Source organism: Arvicola amphibius, chromosome 3 (genome assembly GCF_903992535.2).
Source record: "Arvicola amphibius chromosome 3, mArvAmp1.2, whole genome shotgun sequence".
NCBI classification, from domain to species: Eukaryota; Metazoa; Chordata; class Mammalia; order Rodentia; family Cricetidae; genus Arvicola; species Arvicola amphibius.
The window spans coordinates 48,377,098-48,400,516 of record NC_052049.1 but is presented as its reverse complement, the minus strand read 5'-3'; the positions used below and the strand labels follow the sequence as shown (position 1 = coordinate 48,400,516).

The 23,419-nt window shown below is 46.5% G+C and overlaps 1 protein-coding gene across 1 annotated transcript in view; it reads left to right on the top strand.

The window, feature by feature from the left end:
• The window catches only part of Znf366 (zinc finger protein 366), a 63,446-nt gene that overhangs the window by 26,162 nt on the left and 13,865 nt on the right, over positions 1 to 23,419 (top strand). Inside the window, exons 2-3 of the mRNA XM_038322892.1 lie at positions 16,708 to 18,044; positions 21,357 to 21,548. Coding sequence (XP_038178820.1) covers positions 16,722 to 18,044; positions 21,357 to 21,548 — 1,515 coding nt within the window. The 5' untranslated portion in view covers positions 16,708 to 16,721. The remainder of the gene's footprint in view (positions 1 to 16,707; positions 18,045 to 21,356; positions 21,549 to 23,419) is intronic.

Below are 23,419 nucleotides of genomic sequence, written 5' to 3'. Positions count from 1 at the left end.
TGGATGGGTGCTTGTGTAGTTTTGTACTCAGACCTTGTGGCCTGACCCACTGGGAAATAAGACATGCTTGAAAGAGCTGAGTTATTTACCGGAGTAGGAGACACTGTGTCCTGAGCTCTGTCACTGCTCACAAGAGTCCACAAGTAGATGCACAAGATCCCCGCTGAGAGGAAAGATTCTAGGAATACGTATCCAAAGAGAACTTGAGGTCAAGATTAAAAGCAGAAAGAAGTCAGCAAGTTACAGCCCTCAGGACAAATCCAGCCCACTACCTGTTTTTTAAAATAAAGTTTTATTAGAACACAGACATGCCCATTGAGTTACCTGATCGCTGCTTTCTTTTCAATGGCAATGTTGATTATCTGCAACAGGAGATTGTGTGTCTCATAAAGCCAGCAATATTTACCATCTGTCCTCCTGCGGCAACTATTCGCCAGCCTGTGGTGAAGACCATGTATTTCCAGGCTATGCCACCTTACACAAATTATTTATACCCACAGTGCCTCAGATTCCCAATGTATTCAAAAAGGATGGGTTAAGGTGGCAGCTCACACCTATAATCCAAGCTCTCAAGAGGCAGAACAAATTCAAGCCACCCTTGGCTTCTTACTGAGTTGGAGGCCAAACTGAGTTACATGGCAAGATTTTTTCTCAATAAATAAATAAAGGAATGGATAATAGCAGCTGTATACTATTAAACTCGATAGTTCATGAAAGAGTCTTGCATGTGATAATCCTCAGCTGATAATTACTATCACAATTATTAGTAGTGCCACTGATTGTCAGCTAATCTTTTTGGGTAAAATACCCTGGGCAGGTTTTCAAGTACCACCCCCCACCCCCAGCCAGCGCAGCGTGCATAGATATCATTGCAGCTAAATTCGTCTCCTTCCCCTGCCACCAGTGTGCTTTCTTAAGATCAACCGTTTCAACGCTATCAGCTCGGCACACTGTCCCGTTCCTCTACACGCCGTGGAGACATTTGGATGAGTGTCATTGAATATTCCCCAGTAGTCTGTGCATCCTATCTGAAAGAAGGGGAATTGAGGGAGACATTCTGCTAGAATTAAATGTCAAGACTGCCAGCTGCTTCCTTCTCCAAACATGAGCTAAATATTCCAAAAAGTGTGAACCATCAATCAAAGTATCAGAGAATATTTTGAATTTACTTGCTGTTGTTAGGGGGGAAAAAGTAAAAAATTTTTAGAGGAAAAATCAACCTCTCGACAAATGGTACCGAAAGCCGAAAAACCCAGCAGCCTCCCTTGGCCTCCTCTGCACAGTGGGAAACGCTTGCTCCGTGTAGAAAACATGCTCCATCCTGAACTGCTGCCACAGATGGGGGTGATTTCCAAGAGAGAACTGAAAAGAAAACAAAACCCCGCAGCCCAACCTTTCAGAAGTATCACAGTCATGCAGAGAGAAGGCTTCTGTAGCCCTTCCTCATTGTCAACCTTTGCAGATCAGGAAAAAAAAACAACCGACCAACCTGAAGCAGGCTCGCTGCCTAGCATGTGCAGGGCCAGACCTCGAGGAAGGGACACCTGGAGGGAAAGCAATGTGTGGGTGAGGAACCGTCTCTAGGGGAAGACACCCGCACACAGAAGCAACACACTTGTGGCACCCTCTACCACCGCCGGGGTAGAGCAAGGCTGGGCCAGGACAGGTCCATCTGTGGATCATACAGTCCACAGAGACCATTGCCAAAGCATATACTTCATTAACTCGGACTTGGTACACAGCCATGACCTCCTCTCCCCACTCCCAGTCTCCAGTGTTCTGGGTTGGCAGTGGGAAAACAGGGGCTGTGGGCTGGTACAGGGCTTTCCCCTCCGAACGCTTCTTCTGCCCCCATTGCCCACTGGCACATCTTGTCGCGCTTGCTTTCCGTTTGCCTGAACTCTGTCATGTCCATCCAGTGAGTGCTTCCCTTCCGCAGTTCCCAGCCGTGGGTGACAACGAGGGTCACCTACTGAGCTCTTTAAAGACGTGGATGCCTAAGCCTCTGCCCAAAGACCCTCAGGTCATGGAGTCTATGGAGAAAAGGAGTAATGTATCTTTAAAACTCTCCAAATGGTTCTAATGCATCGAGCCCTACTGTGTGCTGGTCCCTCTTCTAGAGGAAAAATACAAGAACACTGGCCAGCTGTCTGATCTAGTGGGGCAAGTCAGATAATAAATGTGTGAATAGTCAATATACTCTTTTCTGATAGTGCAACACATACACGAGGCTATAAAAGAATAAGGCTGGGGTAAGGGTATCTTGTAATTTTACTTGGACTGTCCTTGGTTCAGAATTTGCTTCTTTGCTTGGTAAGCTCTCTTAGAGTTCAGGATCAGCTACCAGGTCATGTTTCTAGTCCAGCATGGCTAGCCTCCTTGCCTTCGCTGAGCCTAGGTTTCGCAGCTTGACGGATGGCAGCAAGAGCGCTTTTACAAGGCAGACCTTGGCTCAAGGATGCCTCTGCCCTTTACCTTTCTGCCCAGTGGCCACATCTTTCATCCAATAGGACACATCTTGAACTAGTCTGCTTTTTTTTTAAAAGTGAGTACCACTTGTTTCTTCCACTTAATGCAAGGGTCTTTGATGACCCTCTGAAGAAATGTCCTATTGACAACATTTATTGAACACAATTTTCTGTCTTGTAACTGTCAAAGGGTTATTTATCACGTGTGGGCACATTGCGTGACAATTCACTCAACTCAGCCACCACTAAGATGGGTGTAAAGAGCCAGCTTTGGTCAGTTTGGAAACTGAACTCACTCAGGAATTTGGGACTCAGCTTAGCTTTTCAAACCTTTCGGGTTCCTTCCAACTCAGAGAACCTGTGGTCCTTTGGTCTCTCGTCAATCTCCCCAGCTAGAAGGACGCCCCCAGGAAAGGCACCTGTCTCACGCACTTCCTCTAGACGCCCTTCTCTCCTACCCGTCAGGAGTCTTGCTTGTGGTGATAAAGGTCACCCAATTCTGATAGTTGCTCTCGAGTCCCTGAAGCCCCAGGAAGGTTTTCTGCCTAGGCCCTGGTGTCCCTCACAGGATCCTCTGTGTTGGAACAAAGATGGCAAGATTCCCAGGGGAGCCCTCAGCAGACATTGAGATTCCACAGAGGACCCTTGTCCTAGAGCACCTCACAGGTGTTTAGAAAGGACTCATGTGGGCATTTGTTCCCTGGAAAGAAAATTTCAAAAGAAACATTCTTTCTTGCAACCTTTCTTTCTCTAACATTTTTTTTTCTTTTCTTTTTTATTTTTTTTTTTTTTGGTTTTTCGAGACAGGGTTTCTCTGTAGTTTCTAGAGCCTGTCCTGGAACTAGCTCTTGTAGACCAGGCTGGCCTCGAACTCAGAGATCCGCCTGCCTCTGCCTCCCGAGTGCTGGGATTAAAGGCGTGCGCCACCACCGCCCGGCTTTCTTTTCTTTTTTAAAGATGAGATTAAAACACAAAATAGTGTCATTGTAATCTTCAGGTTAGGAATCATTATTCAATAAGGTAGATTGAGAATTTCAATTAAGTATGTTCTATACTTAAGGTGGCAGAGGATTCCACACATAAAGAAGTTCAGGGAAGGTTCTTGCTCTTCAAAGGGAATTAAAAAAATCTGTTAGTTTAACACAAACAATGTGGCAGGTTGTGTAAAATGTGTTTTTTCCTAAGGCTTGTATGTGTTTGTGCGTGTGTGCGCACGAGTGTGCATACAAATCTGAGACAGAGAAGAAAAAAGTGAGGGTGTGATTATGGTGGTATTTCATTGAAAAGAAAGCAAAGCAGAAAACTAAGAAGTTGCAATAACCTGATAACCCGAGGACAAAAGAACATTCTCTAAGACGTCAAGATTGTGATGATTTCCATCAGCTTACGGAGGGATTCAGCTGACAGGTTCAATCATCGAGTCTTGTCCCCTCTCCTCTTCTCCGCCCCTTTGCACAGATGACAAAACCTAGCTCTTGAAACCGATGGCTCAACAATGTGGTCTTGCTGCAGGCCCACCCAGGAGCCAGGTAACTGAGAATTTGTAAAATGGTTTTGTGGGTTTTTTTTGTTTTAATGTCAGAATGCCATAGTCTTGATCTCACTTCCTCTTTGTGCTAAACACCCAGATTTAAGGAGTTAGAGGTTTATTGTCAACATCAAGATCTGCTCTATAAACAACATGCAAATCCAAACATGCGTCTCACTGCAAGAACTGACACACAGCGATAATGTTGGCTGTCGCAAATTTCTCCACATGGCCAATTAATTCATTCTGACTCTGAACTGTCAATCAATGCAAATATTAACTTATCAGATGGAGATAAAACTTGCAATTCATACAGGCTCTTAAAGCCACAGGAGAACTGCTTTACGAACAGCACATAATGAGACAACCAGAGTCAAGCAGCAGTACCGTGACCATCACAAGGAAGGGTGTAGGCGGGGATCACAATCCATGAATGTCAGGCTGCTGGGAGCTTAGGCAACCATTGGGAAAACAGAATTACCCATGAAATAATCCAAGTAAACTATGAGGGAAGCTTGTATTTAATATTGGGCTCAGTCACAGGGCACAGGGCACAGGATTTGGAAGAGAGGAGCCGTAACTAGGCATGAGCATAGAAAAGGCTTCAGGTCATCTTGAGAGAATGTAGTGAATCAATTAAAAACAAAATTCTGAATGGCCATCCAGCTTATGCAAAGGGGAAGGGGTAGATTGGTGATTGGCTTGGTCAGCCGAAGGTAATGACAGAGAGCAGCAGAAAGGAATTCAGAGAGCAGGGATCTCCTCCCTTGGGAAGCAGCAAGAGGAGTTTGCACTTGCTCATGTAGAGGTTCTCTTGCTGAATGCTTTTGCTCAACACAGCAGAGGACTCATTGCTTAAAGAGCAGGATGGCGAGCATCACACGGGCACGGAGCTCCGCGAGAACTCTTTCCCCCCCTCCTTTAGTTTAGCTGTCAGGAAGCTGGGCTCTTCAGCCCTTTGCTTCATGATTGCAACATGGCTGTTCTGCCTCCAGCCTCATCTCCTCCACATTCCAGACAGGAGAAAAACAGAAAAGGGGAACGCCTCCTCCATGAGAGGCACAAGAGCATTCGCGTGTAGTCCTCTACATGACTGGCTACCAGGCAACCTTGGCTGATTGGGAAGGCTGGTGTTTCTCCCAGATGCATCATCACCATAAGCAAAATGGGGTCCTGTTTCTTAAGGAAAGGGAAAAACAGATATTCTGAGCGCAATTAGCATCTCCACACAGTATGTCTAGCTGCCGCTATATGCTACTACCTAGGTTCCTGAGTAGAATTGTCTTAGAAAAACTAACAACATATTTATGGGTGGATTGGACATTATATGAAATGGACATACATGGGAGGGAAGGGAAGAAATACCCAGGAGGACAGTTGGAAGTCGTTGGGAGGGAGTTGGGCGTGAAGTGGACATTTGAACTAGAGTTCTGGGTACGATGACGGAAAGAGAGGCAAGGTATCGGCCATTCCCCAGGAACAATCACACGATTGTGTGATAACTGCCCCGCAGTGGGCAAGATGGAACGTGTTGATAAGCCGACTTACTGGTTCGCTATTTTCTTGCTCTGCACAAAGCTAACATGTGGAGATAGATGGAGAAGATTTACTAGAAGGAAGAGGTCAGTAAAGAAAACTGTCGCAATCAGAAAGATTGCAACATTAACAAACCCTGGGGTGCTACTGTGTTTTAACACAGAAAACATCTGAGGGGCAGGAAAAGGATGAGGGGGTCCAAGGAGGGATTCTACAGGAATCCTCCCTCTTGGAGGCTGAGCTCTCTTTCCAGGGATATCTGCATATCACACAGCAGGCCAAACCCCTAGAATACACAGGTGCTTAAGAATCGGACCTGAAAACAGCCCACATTCCTTTTTGTGACTAACCCTCCACAAAGAAAGCCCTAGGTCTGCCTGCAGGAATCAGAGCAAAGGGAAGATGGAAAAGGAAGGGATCCCACAGGGATCCCACAGACTGGGTTTTTGTTGTTGTTGTTTTTTTTTTTTTTTTTTTTTTTTAGTTTTATTTACTTGTTAATTATAAAAGAACAGAATACAAATCAAAGGCTAGACAGTTTTGGACTGGAAAAATATGTCCCTTAAAAGTATCAACCATACCACTAGAGAGGGTAGACAGGCTGAGAGGCGCTTCTGGCCTTGGGAGACCCAGGGTTATGAGGAGGCAGCATATCACAGTATCCGATGCAGAAGCTCAGTCAGGCCAGTGAGAACAGACTGTGGAAGCTGACAGGAGGAACTAACCCAGCTGAGGGCTGAAGCAAACTTCATTCTTTAATGTTTCAGCAGTTAGCACAAACAGTTGGGAATTTTATGTTAGCCTGAAAGACATTCCAAAGCATCTTGGGGGCCTTAGGACCCCGGGAGAGGACCCGGCATGGTGAGAGACCCGAGTGTCACCGTAGCCTCCCAGAGTTCTGTCTGGTGAGGAGAAGCTCCAGGATGAGGAGAGTGATGGGGAACTGGGTTAGTGTGCAGTTCTGCCATGACAGAATCTTCTCGCTGCGCTCATCTGTCTGAACGCTTGGGATTGAGCACAGGTCGTCCTTTTCCTTATACAAACATGGCTTCCTGAGGGAACCCTACTTCTCAGGTCTTCCTCTGTTGCCCAGCGCACACAGGCAGTGAGGCTGAGGCATTGGCTGGGGAAGAAGAGGTTTTTCCTCTTTCCCCTCACGTCTGCACAGATCCTTCATCCTCTGCCGGGTGTCCTAATAGTTTAAGATTAAAGAAGGGAACACTTAGAAAGACACAGTTCATTGAGCCAGTCAAGGGGACAGAGTTCTGCTTCCGGTTCTGTTGTATTCAAAAAATCAAGCTTCCAGGTCAAGATTCCTCCACGGTAGCTCCTACATTTTTCTCCACATCTGGTCGTCACTGTTCTTCCCCCCGACGTGGAGTTCTCCAAACATGGTTAGCCAATAGGGCCTTGTGTTCCTGGCACCCACCCTATGGCAGGCGCAGAGTTGCTTGCTCAACAGATGTCTATGGAGAGGTTATTAGCTGTAATTTATACTTATTTCTCTGATGGGTTGAGCCTGAATCACAATACTATAAACTCAAGAAATAAGCCATGATGGACTCTATCATGCCAACCAAAGACACCGGGGAAAAAAATCAGAGATAAATCAAACCACCTGAAAAAGTCCTCTAAGGTGATTCTCCCGAGCTACTAAGGGGATGGATGCTACCTTACTGTGTCTCAATGTTTGATCCTTGACAGTACAACATGGATTTGCATTTTATGCATATGTGTTTGAACAGCTATGCCATGGCTGGTGTATGAAAGTATTGGTTGGAGAAGGGCCCAGCTGCAGAGCCACCTTCCCATGGGCCCTGATAGGAACAGCTCTTTCTAATATCAGTAACTCTGCTGCTTAGCTCCCAAGCCTACCCCTTCCTAGCCACTCAGTCCTCTTCAGAGACATCAAGTTTTTGTATTTGCTTCTGGGGAAAGGCCATGTATACATATACCTGAGAAGATGTGCATATATGTTTTGTGTGTATATATTTTCTTTAATGAGCTTGTTGAGCAGAATCATTAGGAAGAAGTCACTAGGAAGTGAGAAGATACTGAAGTAAAAAGTTGGTGGAGGGAGCAAAGGCATGCAAATGGCTCATCGCCAAAAAGCAACAGAGTGGGGGGTTCAGTCCACGTAAATGAAAGGAAAGAGCAGGGTCTCAAGTCTGTGTGTCCATTTCACAGAGCTGACAGGCACTTACACAATACCACAGGAAGCTGTAGCTGTTGCTCACAGGTGACAAAGTACCATGGCCAGCCCTCCAGGGAACCTCTGCGGTGACACACACTCTTAGAGGCTCAACACCCTGAGTATTTCCAGACACCATCCACATCAATTTATAGAACTTAACAAGACAGAATATTCTTTCAAGCCAAAAAAATAAGGCACACATTCACCAAGAAACTCAAGCCAAGATGAAGCAGAGGCTCTTGGGAGCTTCTGAACAGCTACCATAGTCCCAGATACACTTTGGTCAATATTTCATCCTCATTAGAGATGTTCTTGGCAGTGAATTTGGATGAGATTAGCTCGGATGGGTTAGCGCGGATGGACTGGAGGAGCACAAATTGAACAGTTAATCCTTTCTTTAGAGAATGCCTGAATTTGCTTGGGATCAAGGAGAAAAGGGAGCTGGAATGTGGCATTACTGAGTAAATTCCTAAGCAATTGCTGGTTCCACACATTTATAGACCACCCAGTTTGACTTTCTGAGTAAATTACGTTTTACACACACACACACACACACACACACACACACACACACACACACACACCACACACATGAAAAAGATTAAGGACTGCCAGTGATAAAATTCAAAGATGAGCAGGATTGTGGCAAGAAAGGTTTTCCTCTACGTTCCCATGAAATTTCCAGCACAGCAGTTTCTCTCTTACGCCCACCCCACCGCCCCCGAATGTTGCAGAAACCCAGATATACCCCATGCCGTGTGTTATGACACCAGGGCAGATGGCTGCTCAGATAAGCTGCCTGGGAGAGAAGGGCCTGGTGAGGGCTGTGGGACTCAGCATGTGGCCTCTGGGTGTGGAGATGTATAAGTGAGTTCCACTCCTATGACAGAACTCAATTGATCAGATTCAGAGAATAACGAAGAAGGGTGATTGGTGGCCATCTATTGTTATCAGTCCATTGATTTACAAGGGGCACAAGTATGTTTCTAACGACCAAAGTGAGCTTGTCAGCTCATGGCAGACTACTTTACATCTAAAACACCACTGACGCCATTGGAGAAGATTGCTTACTGAGCATGCAATGAGATTAGAGGACCTTCAAGCCAAGTACACCATCTCTGCCTTGCAATATTCTTGTTGAATTGGATACACACACACCACACACGAGTATACACATTGCTAGTCTATGTCATATTTAAAGTTCTCCTTTTGGGCAGAGTAGGAATCATTGAATTCTTATGACCCGGTCCATGCTCATTTCTACAAACCATATGCAAATTATTGGGCACATTTCATAACTGAGAATTTATTAGAGGGGGTCTTTGTCATCATGGTTACTGTTTGGACATCTGACAAATATCCCTAGTTATTCATTTAATAATAATACACAAAATAGCATTTATTTTACATTTTAAAACTTATTTGAAATTTGTATTCAGCATAATTTCTTTTTATTTTTGAAATTATAATTACATCATTTCCTTCTTTATATTTCCTCCCGCCAACCGATCTTATACAACCCCCTTGCTCCCTCTCAAATTAATGCGCTCTTTTACTTTAATTAGTTGTTGTATTAATTCATTCTTTAATTGTTATTATATATATACATATATATTCCTAAATACATGAGGATAATTTCTTATATGAGCTATACAAACTTTGACAAATAACAGACTTGTATAACTCCACAATCAAAATGTAAAACATTGCATTGTCTGCTTGTCTCAGAGAAATACTGCCTTGGATGACATTTTCAAAATAAGTTTCTTCTGCACAGAGCCCACAACAGTTGAATGCCGCTCTAAGGGTCGCATTTTCCAAGCTTTTCTGTAACACACTGCCATACCTGAAGATGGACACAGTGACGCTTCCTAACACGCATGCGCAGGTTTGCTTAGCTGCCCGTGAAGCCGTTCGGTGCCTTTCATCTATGAGCAGAGAGGAAAACAAAAAGTTGACAGCTGTTCTAAGGACATTTCTTCCCAGATAACCCCAAACTCTCTCATGCCCAAGCACCCAAGCCTCTATAGTCACCAGAGTCACCCTGCTTTTCAGAAAGCACTACATAAAACCCACATCCATTTTGGCCTGTGCAAGTTAGTGTCTGAATTCACCGTGAGGATTTATTTTATGATGGCGTTCTTTGAAATGAGGCCTGGCATAATGGCTTCCAGGGTAAAGGCACCTGCTGCTCAGCCTAGAATCTAAATTGGACCCCTGAAGCCCTCGTGGTACAAGCAGAGAATCGAATCCACAGATATCTACTCTTCCCTCCATGTGTGCAAGGTGACACACATCCACACATGCACACGCACACACGCACGTGTGTGCTTGTACAACACACGCACACAATAACTAATGTAAAACATTTTTAGGGCTTTCTTAGATATTTATAAAATAGTATATATATATATATATATATATATATATATATATCCATGATCCATGTGGGTTCTGGAGATTTTAAACAACACAAAACTCCAGTTGGCTTTGCATTGTCTCTTGGTTGTACTAAAGAATTGTTTTAGTTTGATTTTGTTTTTCTTCCAGACAAGAGCTCTCTACAAAGCCCTGGCTATCCTCATTCTATAGACCAGGCTGGCTTCAAATTCAGAGATCTGCCTGCCTCTACTTCCCAAGGGCTGGGATTAAAGGAGTGTGCCACAGCACCTGAATAAATTTTTATTTTATTTTATGTGCTTGAGTGTTTTACCTGCGTATACATCTGTGCACCATGAGCATGCCTGGACTGGTGCCCACAGAGGCCAGAAAGGGAATGCATGTGTGCCTGGTGCCTGAGACTCCTTGGAACTGGAGTTACAGACAGTTGTGAGCCTCTGTGTGGGTGCTGGGAATTGAACCCAGGTCGTCTGGTAGAGCAGCCAGTCGTCTCAATCACAGAATCATTTTGCCAGCCCCATACTGAAGAATTCTGATGCACATTCAATGAACTGTTTCATATGTGACCAAATTTTACAACCCAATAATGTATTTTGGTGACCTTCAGGGACAAACCATTTCCTTTAGACAAGTAGGAGAAATGAGCTTTGTAAGACAAATGGGAGCTAGAAAGGCGTCCGGAAGGTTGCTGGGGTCTGGCTACTAGGCATCTGGACCTTTCTTACTACAGACATAGAGGATGACAAGGCAGAAGAACCTTTGCTCTGTGGACAGACTGCTCTACCAGTAGGATGTACGTGCGACCCCTCACTTCCTGCCCTCCCGGGACACGAGATTGAAACACTGCCTCCCATTAACTGCACCAAGAAACTCAGCAAACTCCCGCTTCATTAGAAACTGAGTCTTAAGTCTCAAAGTCTCCAGCTAGATTCAGAAAGAATGGGAAATCCCTTAGAGCTTCTTTCCAGAGGGATCTGTAAGGAGGTCCCTTGTGTGAGCCAGGAGAGGACAGGCAGGATGTGCTATCCCACCCTGTCCTCTGTTGCTCTACACGCACGCCCTCCTTCTCCCCCTTGGCACTGCTTCTCATACTCACACTTTGCCTGCTCCCCATCTCCTCTCTGCTTCACCCCTGCTGAGAGCGGAGCTCAAAGATCAACTACAGAGGCAAACCGCAGGGCTTGCTAACATGCAGCCCCTTGCCACAGAACATTGGCAAGCTTCACGGGATGAAGAGCGCAGTTCCTCCCTTTCATGCGAGCGTGAATACTCTTTGGTCTGTTTCAGGATGTACAGAAGCCGGTGTGGAAGAGCGGGGCTACGGCTGTCCCTGGCATGCTGACTCACTGTGACTCCTCTAATACAACTTTCTAGAATGACCTTCAGTTCAGATGAGAACCACAAAATACCAGTAATTTTATTTGGGGGAATATTTATATTTTGGTAAGGTAGGTGAATTCCTAATGAAAGGGCATTATTAGAAGCATTTCCCTCCAAATCCCACATGGTTTCATTTTAAGCTTTGCACTTCTAATTGATCCACATGATGGAAAAAAATTTATTATTATTATTATTTAATTTGCCCATTCCCTATTTCCTCATAACTGACTCCCATGAATACAGCCTCTCAAAGAAGACACTGTAAGTTCCAAACTGCTTTAGGACAAGTCAGCCCCACCCCTCCCTCCCTGGTTCAGTGCCCACTGAGTCTGGTGGCTGAGTGCACAGCATTAAGAGCAAACTGTGCTCAACGAACTGAGCCACTGGCATTCTACAGTCATCTCTCCCGTCGATACGAAGAGCAGACTAACTTCCTAAGGGTGAAGGAGTACAGAGAAGGCACACAGACTGTTCTCCATGCAGGATCCTATGGCTGATAACCTCTGGGCTTTTCAGGAATCTGTTCCCTGGCTAGGCTGCAGAAATTTGTGGCACTTGGAGAATAGCATCAATGTAGCTAATGCTGTATCTGAGAGTTAGCCAGGGACCAACCGCTCACCAAGAGACTGTGTGCAGTATCTCCTTCAGTAACTGCAGTGTGCCCTCTGGGGTGTAAGAGAACAGGCAGCATAGGAGGGCTGGATTGACCCTAGAACTCCTGAGGGTGCTGCCAGTCATGTTCATCACGTATCAAGACACCATAACCTGAATCATGTCATATAAAATTGCACACATTTAGGCTTCATGTAGGGGCTTTACATACAAGCACTAACTAATAACTTCTCTCAAAGCATCTTACTGAGCAGCTCTTCTGAGTCAGGCACATGGTGGAGTCTAGAGACATAGCATCAGACAAAACAGATAGGGTCCCTACTCCCTACTGCCTAGAACAGTGATTTTCAACCTTCCTGACACTGTGACCCTTTAATACAGTTCCTCATGTTGTGGTGACCCCAACCACAAAATTATTTCTGTTGCTACTTTTTTTTTTATAATTTTGCTATTGTTAGGAATGTGATTTAAACACCTGCCATTTTCCAATGGTCTTAGGTAAGCCCTGTGAAAGGGTTATTCAACCCCAAAGGGGTTGCGATCCACAGGTTGAGAACCACTAGTCTACAAGGCCCTGTAAGCTGGTCTGTCAGGGTTGATCCAGCACTGTCCTAGCAACTGTAGCTTTGGACTTCCCAGACAAGTGACCTCCAGTGTTGGATAAGGACAATCCTTCCTTTTCTAACACAAGCTAAGGTAGCTCCCAGTCCTCCAGTTTAACTCTGCTTGCCTACGCAGTCTGGTATTAATGTAGGCAGGAGGGCATCTTTAGCACAGGAAAAGAGACATGGGAAAGTATCCTAAACTCTAAAGCTGTCACTACATGCAATTAGCAAGCTCCTTGAACCTTTGAGTGTGTACATCTTCACCTCTGTGACGAGACCATCACGGGCAGAAAGAGTGAAGCCTTGGTTTTGAACTTGTAGAGTAGAGGCTAAGATGCCAGCCGGTGGTGACTGACAGTGTCTGGAAAACAGAAGTTTCAGCCAATATCAATCCACTGATCATGGACCCTGCTTCTCCCATTCTGTCTACTCTCTTACCTCTCAAGGGCATACTGTTTAATAGACTTTCTCACACTCTATTTTAAGCCTGTAACCATATGGGGATATCCAAGCTCCCATTTGACAGATGGGAACAGCAGACCTCAAAGCTAACTTGCTCAATCTTCCACAGCCACTGATGAACCCAGCATTCAAGCCCAGACGCCTCAGGCTCCAAACCGATGCTCCTTTCGTGATCCCACAAGTGTTCGCTTGAAAATTTCAGTTCTTTCTTTCTGCGTGTTGTTTCAACACATGCGAAACAGGTGGGAAACTGCCTCACGGCCTGCTGGTTTTCTCCAGCGTTCTGGACGCAGCTTGCGATGGCCACCAAGTAGAGGATTTCTGCTGTTCCCAGACTCAGGTCTCACAGTCGGTGGCCTGATCTCAAGTCTCCCTTGCCTCCTGAACAGGAATCCTGCAGCTGCCTGGATGCCTGAGGATCTTTTTTTAGAAATAGAGGCGGGCATGTGGGTGGAACGCATTTGAGGTGTTGTAGGGTCTATTAATTTTTTTTCCTGAGGACACCTAGAATTGTAACCTGACTAAGTTCAAGATGAATGGTCTCTGGAGGTGAGCTTGCCCATCAGCACGGCCCCTTCCCAGCATCCTTCTCTCCTGAGCTGTGCTGTTGTTCTCCTACTCCCCAGGGCTTCTTCCAGCACCTGGTACTCAAAGCCAGGGGCATTAGAAGCCTAGCAGCAGCCTGCAGTTGATTGCACTCCAAGAAGGCCAAGGGGGAAGCAGGGCTAATTCTCCTTGACCTCTGTAGGGATTGGCAGGCTTCCCTGAGATTCTTCGGCAGAAGGGGCCTGCTGTTTTAAAGATTTGAACAAACATCCATGGGTGGATCCCCTGCCTTTTAAAACTTCCTGGGGTCACTGACTTTATTCTAGGGCACATAAAATACTCTTTCAGGAATGAGAGACTAGAGAGGCAAAGCTGGAGGCAATTCATTCTAAGGCATTAAAGCAAGTATGATATCAGGATAAATATATATAAAATTTCTGCCTTTGGCAACGTAACAGTGGCATTTTTGTTCATAATAGTGGCATCTTTGCTCAAAGTATTTCTTTGACTTACCAGGTTAATGGAGGCAACATAAAAGTGCAAGTGTGTGCTTCTGAGGTTAGCTTTATGTTAAGAGTGTCACTGTTGATATATAAAAAGGAGCTGACCAATTCATAATGTCAAACTAAATATTAAACAAGACAATAACAGTGGGAATAAATTAAACATCTTCGGTTTCAAAATCAGTGATGGCCTTCCTTTCCCAGTAGATTCCCCATAGAAGAGGGAGCACGTGATAAAAACAGAGGGGCCACGTATCCCCAGCCACAACTTTTCAAATACTTTCTTAATAACATAACAAAGCACACCAAAAAAAGCCATTATGTTCTAACTTGTCCATTAGCTACAGATTCTCAAACCAAGCTCCCTAGTATAAACTAGGAATAACTGCTTATTTTAACCACATTGGAGTAAAACAGAAAACCACTTTGCTTTGGGGTAGGCTCTTCAGACAGTGACAGGCACTTACCTCCTCAAGACTCCTGTTCGGTCTCACTGGCCTCTTCGCCAAAGAGAATCTCTCCCTAAAAGGACTCTGAAAGCAGCTCTGATTAACACGAAACTCCAGAGAATCACTATTGCGTTTTCCGATGCTATAGTCTTTCCTGAAGGCTAATCTAGAAAACTCTTGGTCTAGATCACACTCTTATAGCTCTGTGAATCTAGAGGTCAGAGCCTACCTACTCCTTGGGGAGACACCAAGGAGTCCCTTCTGTCCCCACCTCTGGTCTGTGTTACTTGACAGCAGCACGGCCCAGCTTTCATTTTAATGCCCACCTACATGTTCTTGGAGACACAAAGCAAAGCATCTCCCCTCCTCTAACCCTATCACTTCCTACAGTTGCCTGGGGGTGCTTAGAGATCTTGCACTTTGTAAATAAGAACTTTGCGAGGAAGTAGGACTCGCATTTGTTGGACACACAAGCTTTCTTTTTTAATTACTAAGGCCCAAGCCCAAAGAAAGGACAACAAAACAGGGCCATCCTCCTACTTCCTATATGCAAAATAAGTGTAGTAGGCAGCACCATCATCTTCACCAGTGTTATTATTATTTCAGTTCTCGGGCCAATTCACTGAAGAGCTTTAAACAGTGTTTAAATATTTATATAATAAGAGTATTTTCTCCCTCAACTGATTGATTGTATAGGGACTTGGTAATCAAATATTAAAAACCCATTTTTATTTCAATTGCACTATACCTCTCAAATGTCTCAACAACATCCCACACATAATTTGAGAATGTCTGTATAGCTGTAAAAAACTCATTGTCTTACCAAAGGTTCTAGGAAGTGAGCAGATGTTTCCAGCCGTCTCATCCTACACTCTGAGCCACAGCCTCAGCCACTTTAGGTCCCGATTCCAGCCCCTTATTCAGCGGCTCTGGTTCAGCCATTATATGTAGGCCTACTGTCTCCTTGAGAGCCTCTAGTAAGCAGGGATGGCCACCAAAACTCAGAGGGTTTGTGCAACAAAAAGCCTCACTGAAAAGACAGAAGCAGCCACTGGTTTATTCTACCAGTGTCCTTACGGAAAAGGAAGGGAAATGGCAAGGAGGTCCATGAAAAGAAATGTGTCCTTGGTCCAGACTTTGGTCCACTGGTTCTTTCAGCAGTGCCCAAGAGGGCCAACATGGAGTGGTATCTGGCTTAGTGGGAGACATGGCAGGCTCCATAAGCTGCCTTGACTTAACTTGCATGAAGGGAAAAACACGTGTGGGTTTAGAAATTTGTAACATTGGAATCCCCCCACTTGAAATTACTTCTGATTGAAGATTTAGAATGTACGGCTGTCAGAATGACTTCAGAACGTGGAAATGCTCATACTTTTCCTCTTCATGTCGGTCTCCTCTACTCAGCAGCTTCCCTTGCTCAGGGTGGATGCTCATCCACAGGATGTCTGAGCTCAGCATGGCAGGCAGTCTAGCCCCTTTCAGTCTTTGGACAGCCTAGTCCGTGCAACACAGACTCAACCTAGCACAAGCGGTGGAAACTGACGGATGAGGAACATTAACGACATCTTGGACAGATACAGCCACAACTCAGATTGACAGCTGCAAGAGAATGCGTCCAGTTCTGACTCCTCCTCCTCCTCCTCCTCCTCCTCCTCCTCCTCCTTTTCCGAGTAGATGTGTGGCTTAAACACATCCTTCCATCTCCAGCGGCCTTGGGACCTTCACCGTAAATAGAAGGGAGGAGAAGGGGGCAACACAAGGGACAGGTTTCTTCCAGAACAGATCCACTCCCAGCCTCTATGGTCCCGAAGGTCTATGGTTCTGTAGTTTACAATAGGCCCTCGGATCTCACTCTCCTTGGACAGTACTTTCCACATTAGCAGCCGAGTTTAGAAGAACTCAGAGGGTCAAAATAAACCCTTCTTTATAAGTTAGTATTGATCCGTAACCCAAACCCTAATTCCGACAAGAAGGTTGAAAACAAAGTAAAGCAAAACCACACAACAGTTTCTTTCTCTTTAAAGGGACCCTGCCAGGGATGCAGAAGGCAATGAAGATTGTCAAGGATGAGGATGGGCCCTTCAACGCAGCTGCGAATAATGTCCCCTCCTTTCCTCATTGCCTACAGCTGGAGGCTCCCCGAGGGAAGGTTCCCCAAAGACACCTCTTCCCTGAAGCTCTCCAGGGCCCCTTTTCGCAGTTTCGCTATGAACCTCCTCCAGGAGACCTTGATGGATTCCCCGAGGTCTTCGAGGGAGGAGGGTCCCGGAAACGGAAGAGCATGCCCACAAAGATGCCTTACAACCATCCGGCGGAAGAAGCAGCCATTGCTGAGGAGAGCAAGAGCCTGGGTCCTCCAAACCTGCCTCTGCTTTTCCCGCAGCCACAGCGCCCTAAGTGCGACTCTCAGATGATCGACCTGTGCAATGTGGGCTTGCAGTTCTACCGCACCCTGGAGCACTTGGGGGGCAAACCCGTCAAGCAGGAGCCGGTGAAGCCCAGCGCCGTGTGGCCCCAGCCGACACCTCCTGCCTTCCTGCCTCCGCCTTTCCCTTACTACCCCAAAGTCCACCCGGGACTCATGTTCCCCTTCTTCATGCCCTCGTCCTCACCCTTTCCTTTCAGCAGGCATGCCTTCCTGCCCAAGCAGCCCCCCGAGCCAGCGTTACCCCGGAAAGTCGAGCCTCTGGAAAGCGAGGAGACCAAGCAGAAGGTGGAAAGAGTGGATGTGAACGTCCAGATCGATGACAGCTACTATGTGGACGTGGGAGGGGCTCAGAAGCGCTGGCAGTGCCCCACCTGTGACAAGTCCTACACCTCCAAGTACAACCTGGTGACCCACATCCTGGGCCACAGTGGGATCAAGCCGCACGCCTGCACCCGCTGTGGGAAGCTCTTCAAGCAGCTCAGCCATCTGCACACCCACATGCTGACCCACCAGGGTACGCGGCCCCACAAATGCCAGGTGTGCCACAAGGCCTTCACCCAGACCAGCCACCTGAAGCGCCACATGATGCAGCACAGCGAGGTGAAACCGCACAACTGTCGCGTGTGCAGTCGGGGCTTTGCCTACCCCAGCGAGCTCAAGGCCCACGAGGCCAAGCACGCCAGCGGGCGTGAGAACATTTGCGTGGAGTGCGGCCTCGACTTCCCTACCCTGGCTCAGCTGAAGAGGCATCTCACCACGCATCGTGGCCCCATTCAGTACAACTGCTCCGAGTGCGACAAGACCTTCCAGTACCCGAGCCAGCTGCAGAACCACATGATGAAACACAAGGACATCCGTCCCTACATCTGCTCCGAGTGCGGCATGGAGTTCGTGCAGCCCCATCACCTCAAGCAGCACTCGCTCACTCACAAGGTATGGGGGAGAAGCACCAGTGGGGATGGAGGTTAGGCTGCTAGGGCCACCAGCCAGGAAAGGAACAGAGCTGGGGACCTGTGGGTGGGGGAGACACTCGCTGCTCCTGCCTAAAATGCTGAGAACCTGTGTGACCCTGCATAAGATACTCGCCTTACTTGGGCGCTGGGAGCCATCCCGGCTTCGGCTTCGCATAGGCAACAGTGAGCGACATGACAGTAAACAATCAATTAAGCCCTTTCCCAGAATAGCCTTAGAATCTAAGGTGGGACTGGAAATTACCAATACAGCCATGGGGAGAGGACAGTGAGGAAGGATGAAGGAAGCGGCTGGCTGCTGTGATATCTCTGCTTAGCCCCCAAGAAGCCCTGCCATTTTGTTTCCAGGGTTAGGGATCACCACCAGCCTGGGTTATGCTAATTGCCACCTTCTGGAGAATTCCCGAGAGTTCTTTCCATCTGAAGTAGGGGCTACTTCTGGTTTGTTGGCTGGCTCTGCTTCCTTCAGGTGGCTATAAACTCAGGGCCAGATCCTCCCTGTCGCTTGGGTTTACTAGTTTATGGTGTTCTTGTAAGGAAGCAGCTGAAAGCTTCCTTCTCTGTCTGCTTTTAATTTCTCTGTGCTCAGATCTTCATGGAGAAATACAGACCCAAGCATCCAGTTTCTCATTTGGAACCATTGCTTTGGAGGTCGTCAAGCCAAAATAGGCAAAGTCCCAGTTGTGTCTTGGAATCGTACTCCAGCTGGGCTGACTTGGGTCTATTTTGAGATGCCAAAAGGTGACTTTTGCCCCCACTGACCTCTAGTCTCACCTTTGACCTCAGTGGTTTTCTTGGCAAGAAAAGCTTCTAGGAAGCCAGGTTCTCTAAGCCATCCTTTATTTCCAAAAGGTCATGAGCAGACTGCTCAGCTGAGGTGATAATGCTGCCACTTTGGTCTCCTGGGTTTCATTCATTAGGTTAGGGCAAAACACACAGTGTTTCCCGGCTCTGTTGCAGAGATATATATGTCCTGCTGGACAAAGGACACCTATAGACACCATCGGAGGGGAGCTGCCTGCCAAGTGCATGAACTGTCGGCAGAGGGCCTGGACTTCGATTTGGCCACCGTAGGCTTAGCTCAGGGGTGCCTGTGTATGTGGATAAGGAATCAAAGGTTATTGATTTTTCACTATATGAATTCTGCAAGGCAACAGAAAATGAAGCTCAAATGGGAAAAACAACCTATTGTCTGACATGTGTTTCCTATGAATCAGTAAACACAATGTGTTTTCAGTAGCGACATACGCAAACAGTGAGCGGTAAAGTTTACTGAATGCTTGCGTAGTGGTTCTCAACTTATTCGTGCTGATGATTCTCAGGGACACTGGGGTCTGCTTCCGACTGAAAAGTGAACACACCGGGATGTGATGAGGTCTTTCAGGAACCCCAGCAGCAGCACACAAGTCTTTATTTATTCATTTACTTTTTTATTTTGTTTTTATGTGCAATCGTCTGCAAATGCCCACGGAAAGGCCGGAGGTCAATGTCAGGTGCCTACTGTGGCTCTCCACTTTATCTTTTTGAAATAGGTCCTCTCACCGAGCTGGAGTTCATCAACTGACTAGAGTCTGAACAGGGAGCCTCCGGGCTTCCCCGTTCTCTGTCTCCTAGTGCTAGGACTACAGACATGCCTTGCTAGGCTTGGCTTTTTCTGTGAGCACTGTGAATGCTTGGACATCGTGTACCCCTCTACCCGGTCTATGCATAGCTGAGGCTCCAACTCGGGGCTTCATGCATACAAGGCAAGTGCTTTCCCAATGGAGTTATGGGCCCAGCCCCCACCACTTCATCCCAAGAAGACATATCTTCACCATGAAAGACCATGGAACTTACTTCAAGGTTTTATAGTAACTAAATGGTTGGACAGATATGAACCCACCCTTTAGTGCTCCAGGCTCACCAAAACTAAAAAGTGTTAATCTCTTACCACACTCCATTTTCAATAAGTGAGAATATAGTGAGGGTCAGCGCTTCCTTAGAATATCTCCTTCCCTAGGCCACTTATGGATAGCAGGCAGTATGAATTTTTAAGTTGTTAATTTGGTAACTTGTTCTAATCCTCATTTTAGTGCCAAGGTTCTTTGATTATTCTTTTTTAAAAGTCTCTTGCCTGGAACAACAGCACACACCTGTAGTCCCAGCTACCCAGGAGCCTGGAACAGGAACCCAGCCGTTCAACACTAGTTTCAGCAGCATAGTGAAGCCCTATATCAAAAAGTCACTATGGAGCCTGGAGAGATGGCTCAGTTAAGAGCATTTGTTGCTTTTGTGGAAGACTTGAGCATGCTTCTCAGCACCCACGTGGTGGTTCATAACCATCTGCAACTCCAGTTCCAGGGGACATTTGATTCCCTATTCTGACCTCCTCGAGTAATAGGCATGCAGGCGGAATACATAATACATACATGTATACATACATGCATACATACATACATGCATGCATGCAAGCATTCATACACATAAAACAAATCTAACATTGTTTTTAAGGCACTGTGGATGGCCACCTTTGGCCCTGGACTTTCTGGGAAGTGAAGGTTGCCGAGAAAGCTAACATTCTATCTGGGAGCCCCTGGGAAGGCTCTGAGTGGATGGCATCAGCACGCATGCCTTGAAACACTGTTCTATATAGATAGTGAGGAAACCAGACGACCTTCTTTCCATTTTCTAATTTAGAAGGTAGTCTCATGCCAAAAATGCTCCACCAGAAGCAGCTGGATTACATACAGGAGGTTCCAGAGCTACGGCCCCCACGGGTCAGCATGGCCTATGGGAACCCAGGGGACCCACTGGAGAGGGCGATTATCTCGTTGTAATTGATTGAAGCAAGGATGAATGGCTCTTTGGGAATTTTTGAGTCCATTACTGAGAACTGGTGAGAGACACTGGCTTCCTTCTGGGAAATGATAATATCAGTTTAGATTTTTTTCATCATCATGAAAGCCAGATTATAGACTCATTTCACATATCATTCTACAGTGCTCTTACCAAAATCACATTAATCCTCCAACCTGATGCTGTAGAATTGGCTCTATCAACAGTGAAAACAACAGTAGCTTTCTTTTCTTCTAGTGCTGACTAATTTATGATGTTCAGGAAAAAAAAAAGGTAGATTACATCATCAACACTTTCCCAGGAAATCACAACTTAACATGGCTAAAGTCTGTCTCCAAGTTTCCTGTGGATCTATGTGTCGAAGAGGAACAGTCGATAGCACTCATGAAAGCCTGGCACGCACTCAGCACTCACTGTTCTGAATCTCGCCTCCCCACAGGGCGTGAAAGAGCACAAATGTGGGATCTGTGGGCGCGAGTTCACCCTGCTGGCCAACATGAAGAGACACGTGCTGATCCACACCAACATCCGCGCCTACCAGTGCCACCTCTGCTACAAGAGCTTCGTGCAGAAGCAGACGCTCAAGGCGCACATGATAGTCCACTCCGACGTGAAGCCTTTCAAATGCAAGGTGGGAAGAAGGGAGGGGCTCGGAGGCGGGGCTATGCAAATATCGGACAGGCAAGCCCCTGGCGAGCCCCTGGCGAGCCTTCTGCTCCGTTTCTTCAGTGGTGTGACTGAGGCTCAGAGCAGGTCTGAGGCCAAGTCTAAGTTCATCTATCATGTTGGCCCTGTTTCTGCCACATGTGATCACAGCCGTTGCTAGCTGGTCCCTGTTTATGTGACTGTGCATTAGTGCTTGGGCTGGGGATGGAGTAGGCAGACAGTCATGAAAAGTCTGAGTATAGAAAGCTCATTATAGAATGACTTGGAAGAGGAGGAAGGTGATGGGGGACACTACTGGTCTAGAGTAGAAAAATCAGGCAGGCACTGTTTCCATTATAAGCCAATGAGTAGGCACAGAAAGAAATCTGAAAATCTAACATCCCCACCCCGTCCCCATCCCATCCCTTTCTTGCCTCCCCCCTCTCTTGTCTTTACACTTGGGCTAAACCCTTATAATGTGAAAGCAGACATCCCAAAGAGGACTCTGGAGTGCTGACTTTCTTCTCTCTGGATATACTCAGTGGTTACATTACTAGTTCTGAAGATAGCTATAGCACTATCCGCAACAGCTAAAACGGGGAACCAACCTATGGGCACATCGAAGGATGAGGTGAAGAGAAGGGGTACAAACCCCTGATCTGTGTCAAGCATGAATGGAGGCTGAAATGGAGGACACGGTGTGAAGTGCAATAAGCCAGGCACAGAGAGCCAAATATTGTGTGTCCTTGCTCATAGGTAAGAGCTAAGTTGGTATTGTAGAAACAGAGCTGAGACAGTGGTTGCTGGAGGCCAGGAAGGAAGGGAAGGACACAGATGTTAGTAGGGGTGCAGAAATACAGTAAAGCAGGAGGAGTGTGGTCTGCTGTTCCACAGCACAGCAAGGTGATTAGCTATCAAGACTTTACTGAGTGTTTCTCCAAAAGAAAAATTTTGAGCAACCCCAATATTAAGACCGGTGATCTTGATCTGCTCACCACATGTTTGACATATGAATCTAAATATCATACTATACCCAGCCTTTATGTGTAGTTACCATGTGCCAATTTCAATTATTCTGAGAAAGTAGAAAAGGATCCAAGGCTAGTCCTTCAGAGGACCCGAGAAATACTTGTGTGGACTGAGGAGTGACTGTGACCTCAGCCTCTGCAGTATTTTTCCTTTGTCCCTAAGTACCACGTGACCCAGGGTCTAAGTTCCTTTGTAGAACAGCTGTATCAGACTACTTTGGTTCATTCTTATTATATCAGCTGAGAGGATGCTTGAGATCTTACAAGACCGTGGCTTCCGAGGGCTGTTTCAAGAGGATTTCTTAGGCCTAGGTAGTTGGGGGACTTGAGGGGTGGGTACCTTCCCACTCAGGAAGAGAGAGCAGCGGGAAAGAAGGACTCCTGCCTTCAGACAGTTGAGTGTGTCTGTGTAAAATCTAAGCTTTCCTTTTCTGTTACTGTGTGTTGTCTGGAGTGTGGGTGACTCATTTTGCAAACCCGTATCCCTGCAATTGGATTCCCTCCTTCCAGGAGGGGTGGCTGCTTTCATCCCTCGGTAGTGTGGCCCCCACTTGAAGGAACCCCCTGTGAAGCTGGCTTCTTTCCTGTGTTGGCAGCTTCTCGGCAGGGTGAGGGGTCAGGAACCAGAGCTTCCCTAGGCCTTGTGGACATTGTCTAGAGAGGGGCCTTCTCCCCCACTCCCTTTCCTGCCACCCGCTTCTGTTTCCCCTTCTTTTCTCCAAGCTTTCTTGTTGTTCGAAAGTCACATTATGTCCATCTTGAGCGTGTGAGCTAAAGGGGGAGAAAGTAGAGTGTCGGATGGGGGGGGCATCGCTTTCAGGGCCCAGTG